Source organism: Calypte anna, chromosome 1 (assembly GCF_003957555.1).
Source record: "Calypte anna isolate BGI_N300 chromosome 1, bCalAnn1_v1.p, whole genome shotgun sequence".
Taxonomy (NCBI): Eukaryota; Metazoa; Chordata; class Aves; order Apodiformes; family Trochilidae; genus Calypte; species Calypte anna.
The window spans coordinates 147,342,728-147,353,505 of record NC_044244.1 but is presented as its reverse complement, the minus strand read 5'-3'; the positions used below and the strand labels follow the sequence as shown (position 1 = coordinate 147,353,505).

The 10,778-nt window shown below is 44.0% G+C and overlaps 1 protein-coding gene across 1 annotated transcript in view; it reads left to right on the top strand.

Annotated features, from left to right (window-relative positions):
- The first annotated feature begins 990 nt into the window (after window positions 1–990).
- Window positions 991–10,778, top strand: part of RAP2A (RAP2A, member of RAS oncogene family) — a 29,940-nt gene continuing 20,152 nt past the window's right edge. Inside the window, exon 1 of the mRNA XM_030465465.1 lies at window positions 991–1,419. Within this exon, the coding sequence (XP_030321325.1) occupies window positions 1,106–1,419 (314 nt within the window). The 5' untranslated portion in view covers window positions 991–1,105. The remainder of the gene's footprint in view (window positions 1,420–10,778) is intronic.

The following is a 10,778-nucleotide window of genomic DNA, read 5'->3' as shown; positions in this document are numbered from 1 at the left end:
GCTCGGAAAGGCCTCTCCCCTCTCTCCCCTCCCCACCCGCCCACCTACCGGGACAGGTGGCGGCGCCAAGCGCCGCCGCCACCTCACCCAACCACCCTACACCTCCCATCCCAGTACGACGCCAGCTTCCCTTCGGGATACAAGCCGCTCCCGAGGCCCCGGGGGACCGCACCACCCCTCGCCCCCCGCGGCTCCTCCAACGCCGAGCGCCAACACCGCCGCCTTCTCGGGCGCCCTAACCGCCACTTCCGGCCGCGGGGCGCCGCAGACCCTGCCCTCCCTGAATCCCGCGCTCCCATTGGTTCAGCCCTCCCGGCGCGTGACCGCAGCGCGGCCACTGGTTGGCCCTCCGAGGAGCGCGTGCGGCGGTGCTTGGCAGGCAAAGCGAGGAGGGGAGAGGGGGCGGGCCGCTGTCTCCAAGGCGACAGCGCCGGGTGAGGGACGAGGTGGGAGGGACGAGGGGGGAAGATTGACAGCGCCCCCCGCCCATCCGCTGCGGCCCTCGGCGTCACGTGCGGCTGCGGCGCCCTCCGATTGGCTGGCGCCCCCACCTCCCACCTCCCCTCCCCGTCGTTGGGGAAGGGGAGCGAGGGGTGGGGGTGGGTGGGTGTGCCACGTGACCAGGCACCGCCCTCCTCCTCCTCCTCCTCCTCCTCCTCCTCCTCCTCCTCCTCCTCCTCCTCCTCCTCCTCCTCCTCCTCCTCCTCCTCCTCCTCCTCCTCCTCCTCCTCCTCCTTCTCCTCCTCCTCCTCCTCCTCCTCCTCCTCCTCCTCTCCGCTTCTTTCTTCCTCCTCGTCGCCCCTCCGCGCACCGCCCGGTTGGCTGTTGCCGTGGCGACAGAGGAAGGAGGGGGCGGGGCCGTCGCCCCACCTCAGCCCCGCCGCAGCCCGTGAGCGCAGCCCCGCCGCCGGCAGCACCGCCCAGGAGCCGCCGCGGCCAGGAGCATCCGCCGGGCGGGCGGGCGGGCGGGCGCGGAGCGGGGGCGGCCAGCGGCGGCAGAGGCGGCAGCAGCAGGCAGGGTGGGGCGGCCGATGGCGGGAGGGTGAGGAGGGGCCGTCGGCAGGTGCGGGTCTGGCGGGCGGTCCGCGCTGGCGGCGGCGGGAGGATGCGCGAGTACAAGGTGGTGGTGCTGGGTTCGGGCGGGGTGGGGAAGTCGGCGCTCACGGTACAGTTCGTGACCGGCACCTTCATCGAGAAGTACGACCCCACCATCGAGGACTTCTACCGCAAGGAGATCGAGGTGGACGCCTCCCCCTCCGTCCTGGAGATCCTGGACACGGCGGGTACCGAGCAGTTCGCCTCCATGCGGGACCTCTACATCAAGAACGGGCAGGGCTTCATCCTGGTCTACAGCCTGGTCAACCAGCAGAGCTTCCAGGACATCCGACCCATGCGCGACCAGATCATCCGCGTCAAGAGGTGACTTGCCCGGCGGCCGCTCCTCCGACGGCCGCGCCCGACCCCCACCTGCGGCCCAGCCCGCCGGGGCCTGCGGGCCTCCCGTACCCCCGCTCCCCGGCCATCCCCTTCTCCCCGGGGCCGGGGGCTGCCCACGCCCTGCCCGCTGCCCGCTCAGGTGCGGCTTCCCTCACTCCCTCCCTCACTCCCTCTCTCCGTTCCTCCCTCCCTCCCTTCCACCTCCCCCGGTGGTGCCCCTGGGCGGCGGGACCCCCTTCCCCCACCGCCCCCGCCGGTGCCTCGCCCGCAGCCCCGGGCTCCCCGTGGGCGGGGTCCGGCCGCAGGGCTGGCGGAGCGGGGGCAGCGGGCGCCAGAGGGTTCCGCTGCTCTCTCCCCTCCTTCCCCCCCTGTTTCCGACGCGGCAAGTTTGGGGGTGCTCCTGCCTGAGAATGGGCAGACGGGCTGGCTAGGAGCAGGCGGGAGGGCGGCTATCTGTGCCACGGCGGCAACCAGGGTGGCGGTGAGGAAGGGGGGTGTCCCCCAGTGCTCCCCCAGTATTGCATCGGGTCAGCCCTCGAGTGTACTTTCTTACTCGAGTGGACCGGTTTGCAGAGGTGTTTTCGTGCAGCGCTCACGTCTGCAAAGGCAGATAGGGATCCGATACCTGCCTCCGGTGCCTCCATAGGTATTCCTGGCAACTTCACGCTCCTCTTAAAAAGTGCGGAACGCGAAGTCTCCTTGGTAAGGAGATGATGGCTGTGAGTGTTAGGCCTTATGTGTGCCGGTGTTGCTCTGAAATTTCCCACGGCGGCATTGCCTCTCTGGTACAAGTGAATCCACCGTGGTGAAACCCCGGTGCGTACTGCCAGTTTTGTTTGGGTTTTTATAACCACTGGGTTGTTTAGATCTGCGTCAATCGGTTTGGATGTCAGCAGCTGACTTGAAGCCAGTTACTCTAAAAGAAGGGGTAGGTGCACCATTGAGATCATAGCAACCATTTGAACCATAGCGTGGATGAGAAAGTGCCACTGGCCAGATCGTTGCAGCCCAAGATCTGTTATTGCCTGTGGAGAGAGAGAGATTATAATTATATCGTATAACTGCTTGTAGCTTTGGCTTGGACATCTGAAGGGGAAACCCTTTTAAATAACTTTGTTGGACGACAGCCGCTGGATTTGCATCTTAACGCAGAGTGGAGCATAAAAGGTGATAATGGCTGATGGTATGGTCAGGTATGGTCTGTTCACAGCAGCTACCATTCCAGCTCAAGGCCTGGGAAGGATGTATTTTGAAATGAGGGAGAAGGGTGAGTCGAGGAAAGAGGAGGGAGGAGGCAAAGTAGGGATATTTTTGGAGTCTTGCTGCTTTCTCATAGTGGCTGTTGCTTAATGTGTGTCGTGACTTTTTTTCACTGGAGATTTTTAAAGAGCTATGTAATGAAGTTATTTTGAATTTATTAAGAAAAAATGCATTTTCCACGTGCTCGAAATTCTTATCATTCACACACACCTGATAGAAGAACACTTGAAGTAGTCAGGGCAGATTTTATTCATTAATAAGTGTTTTGGGGTTTCCTTTATTTAGTCAAGGATTAAGCTGTGGCTTATGCAGCTTGCATTGTACCTCTCAATGAAGCGCCTGCATTCAGACCCCAGCTGACAAGATGTAGATAGGTGAAGCAGAATAGAAAGCAACTTGCACATCCATAGTTAAATTGACTCAGCCCTGCTGAGAATAAGTCTAAATGCTGCACTTATTTTTCTTCCATCATCTCTTTTGCTGCAATATATTTCAACTTCTGGCTTTTGGTTAGGCACTTTGTGAAAGACACGTGAGCAGTGTTTTAATCCTAAGTTTCACTTCTGCAAAGTCAGCTAAAAACAGCTGAAATCCTGAAAATTGTACCAAGTCCTGAACATTTTAATTGAGTTGTAGTTGAAAGGGAGATACTTGCAGTATTAAAGAGATGTAGCTTCAGCAAGTGTACCAGGTCTTGTCAACATACCTCATCTTATATTTGCGGGTGTTTTTGTTGTTATGTTTTGGTACCTGACTTCAGTTTGCAGGTGGTGTAAGACCTAATGTGTTGTTAACTTAAGCTTGCATGCTTTTTACCAGTTAAACTGGAAGAATGCATGTTTGCAGATACACTGTGCAAGGACTTCTGAACTGTAATTTACAGTTGTAGAAATGCAACTAATCCATGTTGAGAGACAAATAATCATAGTTCTGCTTACTTGGGGATTTTGGATGAGATGTACCCCTTCAGATGAAAACTGTATGCTTATACTGAGTCAAAACCATGATCTAAAAATCCGCAACTTTCATTGTACCTTAAAACCAATTTGTCAGGTCTCTAGGTAGGTATCTCTGCATTTTACAGGTTGTCCTTTCTATTTTTCCTTTTTTGTCTTGGATGAAAGAATCCCTGTGTTACTATGTAATATTAATTACTCTTCCAAGAAGTGTAAAAGCCAGGTGAAAGTTCTTCTTTAAGAGATGCATGCATTAGTCTTCTGCTTCCCTGGTCTAACTACAACATACAAGGCCAAACTAAGCTGTGAGGAAACTGATGATGAAGTTGAGATACTTTATATGAATGAATGACATCTTCATGAATGACATCTTCATGAATGAAAGAGAGGAAATAATTGAACCTCTGCTTAACTCTAAAGCTGGTGGTTAGAAGAAGCTGATACCACTCTTGCCAGTATAATTTCTGTTCTCATTAAATGATTATTTACTACAAAAAATTACATAAATAGACTTAGAAGCAGACCCAAAGCCCAGGTCTCCCAGTTGACAGCGAAGTTTCCTGATGGCAAAACTATAAAGTCAAGCTTCCTTGTGTAGTGTGGGAGCCTTGCATCCCTTTCAGGAATGGTACAAAGCTTTATCAAGAGTAGAGGATGCCTCCAAAGCTTTCAGATGGGCAAATAAAGTTCTTTCCTGGGAAATGGTTTAAGTGTAAACCATATTCTTCAGTTGGAAGTACGTAAAAGCTTTTTGTCTAGATCTAAGAATGAATCCAAGGGACTCTACTCTCAGTAAGGCAGCCCTATCAGTTCTGATGGGTGGACCCCCAGCAGTTTTGGCTGGACACAAGGAGGAGAAGGAAAAGGTTTCAGCAGTGCTCACTGTACTCTGGGCCATCTGCCCACTGCACAGCATGCTGCCAACATTGGATGAAAGATCTCTGGTGCAAAAGCCACAGCCGCAGTTCTTCCTTCTCCAGATGCTGCATCTTTACAATAGTTTCCACCCAAGGAGTGGCTTGGCTGTGGTTTCCACTGTACAAAGCAGTCACTTCTGCAGTCTGCTCTTCTTGCAGTGCCTGCTGCTATCCCTGCTTGTCTGGAATGTCTGCTTTATGTCAGTGTGTGGGGGGCACGTATGAAACTGAGGAAGGGGAGCGTGTCCTGGGTGGGTGAAGCTGTGGGTGCCTTGTGCTGCTGGATCAAGAGTGCAGTTGTAAGGTAGGAAGATGAGGAGTTGTGTCCTAATGTAGGGTGGTGGGTTATGCAGAATGAGGCCAGAGGTATGGGGTTGGTCTCCAGGTACAGGAACTTGAGGGTGCCTCCGTGCTTAGCTGAAGCTGTTGTCACTGATGATGGTAGTGAAGTGAACAGTTTGGGAGCTCCTTTTAGTTGAAGAGTGGGCTGCTTATCTGAAGTCCATTGTTCCAACCACACAACCTTAGCATTTCAGGCATGTGGTACTGGTTTCTGGATCCCACTTGTGCTAAATATGTCCATTAAACCTTGTTTTTTCTGATTGCTGCAAATGCTGAATGTTTGTACTGTTAGGAACAGAGTGTACAGAAGCTTAATATTTTTTATATCATGGCTTTGAAGGGTACTCCTTTCTGTATCCAAGAAAGATAAAAAGATTCATGTGCTGCTTTACTGCCTCCTGGTGAGATATTACACAAAATATATTATCTATGCATTTGTAGGTGCTGCAACTCTGGGATCTTCTTTCCCTCCGAAATGGATTTGCAAGCCTGGCAGCAAAGAACTGTCTGTTGTTTATGCTGTGGACAGAACCCACTCTAGTTTCAGGATGAACTGTTTTCTGGAGAAACCTTTTATTTGGTGAGAACAAGGCTAAACTGGGTGAGTGGGCCCATGCCAGCAAAGGTCTTCAGTGAAGTAAGAACAGAACCTGTCAAGTGAAACAGACTGGAAGTGGTACACCCCAGTTAGATATCAAGGTCTAGAAATAAGTAGTGAGCATGAAGATTAAGAACTGTAATTTTTTGTGGAAACACGAATTGGGTAACTTCTAACACTCGTGTTTACCTTTTGTGTGATTAGAAAGTTCTCTGAAGAGAACTTGCTGAGGTTGGACTCGATGAACTCTGAGGTCCCTTCCAACCCAGCCAATTCTATGATTCTATGATTCTATGATATTTTTACAATATATTGTATTTTAATTTTGATAGGAGTTTGCCAATTTTTTTCTCACATGAAGGTATGTTTAGACCTCATTGATTATGTATTCTAGGTGCATATATAGTCTTAAATAATAACATTTCTCAAGCTGTCCTACAGGCTTTAATATATATTTTTTCAGTAGAACCCCATGAAATAGAGAAGTATTATTTTTATACAAACAGAAATAATAAAGAAGAACTCACGAAGTTAATTTAGAGTTCTTGACTTCCACAACAGAGCTGTCCTTAAAGTGCTGCTCAGACATCTAAAGAAACTGTTAAAGTGCTGTTAGAATCTAGCAGATTCTACTTAAAGTAGTATTTTTCAGAAATGCTTTATTTGAACTAGTGAAAAAAAGAATAAATAAAGCTTATCATTAATCAGTTACTTTTCTACAGGAAGCAAAGATCAATTTTTTTTTTATTTAGATTTTCTGAAAATACAGACTAAACCATATAGCTATATTCCTATGAAATACAAAATAAATACCTCTCTGAGTTGAGACTGCTCTTGGTGGTGGTGTTTATCATGAGGATGAAACTCTACCTCCTACTCTAAGAATTCTGTGTGGTGATTTTTACATATGGAGAGGTAATTTTTGAAATTTATTAATGGTGAAGTCGGCATCTTGAGTCAATGTTAATTGACATATTTAGTGTCTTAATGGTGATTAAGTCTGAAAAACTATACTTGAAATTACAAATTGCTCAATTGTCTAGTTTAAAAACCTTGACTTCCAAGTACTATGCAAACTGAGTATGGTCTTCATTCAAAGATCATTTAGCACATTTGGGTCCAGATCCTCATTATGATCAGATAATATGATCATACAAGTGCCTCTCAGTAAATACAATTTGGAGGAGATGAAATAGTTTAATGAGTTCTTTAGCTCCTTACTATTATAAGTACTCTTTAAGCAAGGTTAAACTTTGCAATTTTCTGAAATTCTATGTATTTCTCATCTTTTATTTATTTCTATTTCTTATTCTTCTAATATTGAAAACTATTTTGAGAATTCATCATAAACACTGCTGTGACACATTCAACCACAAACATGGCTTCAGCCTTCCAGGAAGAAATACCTAAATATTCAGAAGTGAAACTTGGAAAATACTGCTCCTTCTGAAGTACTTGTATGCATAAAGTTGACAAACGTGTAGGTGCTTTCATAGGTGAGGGGTTTTTAAGGGACATCTATGGATAGCTGTTTCTCGGGTGAAAACCTGACCAGAGACAAGATCACAGGAGATAATCAAATATTTTAAGGGGAATTGATACGTAGACTGTCACCTAGAAAATGTATATAATAGAAAGGGTACCAGTTCACAGGACATTACTGTAAAATTTATTTTTAAACTCAGATTTTTAGTTTCTCTTCATGCTTTTAAAATAAATGTACAGCACTTCTTTCTGGCTCTGTGGAGTTGTACTTTTGGTTTTGTTTTTGTTTGGGTTTTTTTGTTTGTTTGTTTCCTTTTATTAAAGTGAATCTACCTTTGTTTTAATTTGAAAATTAATGAACTAATTATGTCAGACAAAATTACAGGGGTTTTTTTCTACCTGGAGAATTCATACATAGGCAATCCTCTAAAAATGTCTCTGATGGTCTACAATTTTAACCCATAGAAGATTATTTTAAAGTTTCTTCACTTAGTCATGAACTCATATATTTCAACATGCTCATGCATCTTTGGAGCATATTACCTTTAATGTTTTCCTGTAGAGGCTTTTGAATTGAAGTCCATACTAAAGTTCTCTTTGATTCTTCACACCCTACTCTCCCATCCCCTGCCCCACTTTACTTTCTTGATAATTTGAAATATTTATGCTACTTTAAATCTTAAAATTACTTTCTGTGGAAACCAGAAAATTTGAGACAGTGCTTGTTACTGGAGTCTTCTAATGCTGGTTTGTCAGGGAATTTTTTGGCTGCTTCCTCTCACCCCCAAACTAATTGTATAGGTATTCCTTCCCAAGCATTATATTTTAATTTGTAAGGTAAAGTGACACGATAGTTTCCAGATGTGGGCACTGAAAATAAATCTTTTATCCCCTCCTGCTTTTTAGGTGTTCTTTGGACTATTATCGAAAAAGCCAGGTAGGCAAGCTCCTTTTGCGTGCATGTTTAGTTTAGATTCTGCTAGTTTAGAGCATAGTGTATTTCTTTTTATGGTGCCTGTATCACTTAGCATCATCTCTTTTTAGGTCTTAATTGCCTCTGTAGCTGGTTGTAGAGGTGTGTGAATAAACCTGGGTAGCTGCAGTTCTCAAACGATAGAATAGCAACGTGGCAAGAGTGCTTAGATTTCAGCTGTGCAGTGTTGCTTGATCATGTCAGCGTTGTAAAAATGCTATTTAATGTGTTAAAGACCAAGTGTAACAGTGACTTTAATGGCTTTCATAGTCTAGTACAATAATATAACATTAATGCTTGGGGTTGAATGTTTTCTGTCTTGCTATTCATTAAGCTGTTTTGACACAGATTTTTGCGATGGATATTTGGAAAAATTTAACAGAAAAAAAATCATTGCTCATTAAAATTTCTGGTTTGGGTTTGAATTTCTGTTTTGCCTAGAGGACAATAATTCTTTAAATACTGTTTTTTCTAGCCAACACAGTTGGCAGTAACTTGCACGTTTCCTTTTGAAACAACCACAGTTTTCTACAATTCCATTGGATATTATGTGGATAGAAACAATTTTTGTTGTTTGGCCATACACAAAACATTCTGGGTAACAGTATGTTTAGTTAAAACTTTTAGTTTAGCAGGTACACTTTCTGGGCTGAAATTCCAAAAATAGACATTACTTTGCAAGTTAAACTTTTTAGATTTGAAAATAACTGAGTGGGTGGCTCTCCCAAAAATCATGAAATCTATTCTTTCCCTAGTTTTCACCTTAGTAGTTTGGTGTCTGGTTTTGTTTGTTTGTTTCACTTAAGATCAAACCTGGAGTTACTGGTTATTTCATTTCTGAAACACTGTGTGTTACTCAAACATATTATTATTATTATTATTATTATTATTATTATTATTATTATTATTATTATTATTTATTTCCTTTTTTTCCCTTTGTAAATTGTCTAGGTGATATTTGATAATAACATTTTGAGAGGAAATAGAGAAGCAGCGATAGACTGCAGTGCTAAGTTATCCTGGCATGTAGTGACTTGTGCCAAGATTTATGTGATTGTTAAGGTCACAAGAACTTTTTTTTTTCTTTTTTTTTTTTTTTTTTTTTTTTTTTCTTTTTTTGTGGTTCTGTTGTTGTTTTTTTTGTTTTGTTTTGTTTTCCAGAGGCTTCCAGTACAGGGATAGCATTTAGCTTTTGCTGCACTAAGGCAAATATGGTCTGGATACAGTTTACAATAATGAGTGCAACTCAAACATTTTCTTTGTCAATGGGCTGCACTTCAGCAGCTGTGTTGTCTTAAATCCTAGTCTAGACAAGAGAATTAAAGGTGTGATACAAGCATGTTATCCTTTCTCAACATTAATGTCACAGGGCTGGCTCAATTAGTTGGTGCTGTGCTCTTTTAAAGTGGAATGATGACAATATTTTAATACTTGTCTTGATTGGGCCTCAACTAGGTCAGAGGTCAGGTGAAGGACAAAAAAAAGGAGGAAGTGGTTTTAGAGATGATTAGATGGTTTTGAAACATCACTTGCATCACGTAGATAGAGCTTTAATATCTTTTAAAATATTGTTAGCATCTTCTGCAAAAAGTCAGGGTAATGAGGCAGGCATCAAATAATTTTAAAATACTGGAATGTAATAGCTTAGGGTAGTATTCTGGAGTGAGATAAAATGTAATACTTATTTATAGAATGATTTTGTTACTGTTACTGTTCTGGCTAACAGGTAGCCACCTTAACTAAAAGATTAATAGTGTTTGAGATATCCATGTGAGTGTCAACTACAATTTATTTTAACTGGAAATGAATTGAATAAGGCTCCTGAGCTTGAATTGCACTGAGTGTTGTGAAGAAGAGCTTTGATCCTGGATTTCTGATTAATTGCAAGAAAATATAATTTCAAGAAGAAGCCACAGAGGTTGTCCCCAAGCTGGCTTTGCTGTGGCAAGCAAGTTTTGGTAGAAGAATATTTTTACTGTTTACTCTCTTACTCCTAATATATTTTACAGTATAGAGGATAAGCCAGGACTGATCATCCGACTTTATCTGATAAGATGTGCTTGCAGTTTCCTGTATTGCTAAAACATCTTTTCGACTGCTGCACAAGGCCTTACTTGACACATTTTATAAATGTGCAAATAACTGGAATGCTTTAGCCATGAAATTTGTAAGACTACCTAGAAATGTGTAAATTCTTTCCTCAAGGACTGCTTTTCTTTTGAGATTTCCTTACCATGTTTTTAATTTCATTTTAGAATTTTAGAAGTTCCTTGGTTTTGTCAGAACAAAACAATCAATATGGAATGATTTGGCTTTATACCATTTTCCCCAGAAGTTATTAATGAGTGGGGGGAAAAGCATCCATCAGTTTGGTGAGTTTTGGTGGGGGTTTTTCACCCACCTCTATATGTAGTTTTTCTTGGCCATGATGCAGAGCCTTGGATGAGTGTATGTGTTGAACTACATGACAGGAGTTGTTATTTGTATACTGCTAGTTGTACACTTTTAATCAGGTGTGTTTTCAGCCTGAGGATTACTTTCTACTGGCAAAAGTACTTAATTTGTAAAAAGGTTTTCCTAGTAGTAGTCTTCTATCTCCAGGTTCAAAATTTGCGCCTTTTGCTGTAATATTTCTGCTGAAAACCAAACTGCTGTGGGTTTGGGTGGGGTTTTTTGTTGTTTTTGTTTGTTTGTTGTGGCTTTTGGGGTTTTCTTTGTTGTTGTGGTTTAGCTGTCTTTTTTTAACTTTAGAAATTCAACTTCTTTTGGAAAATTATTTGGAGGGCAAACGATGATCGTCTTGAATTGGT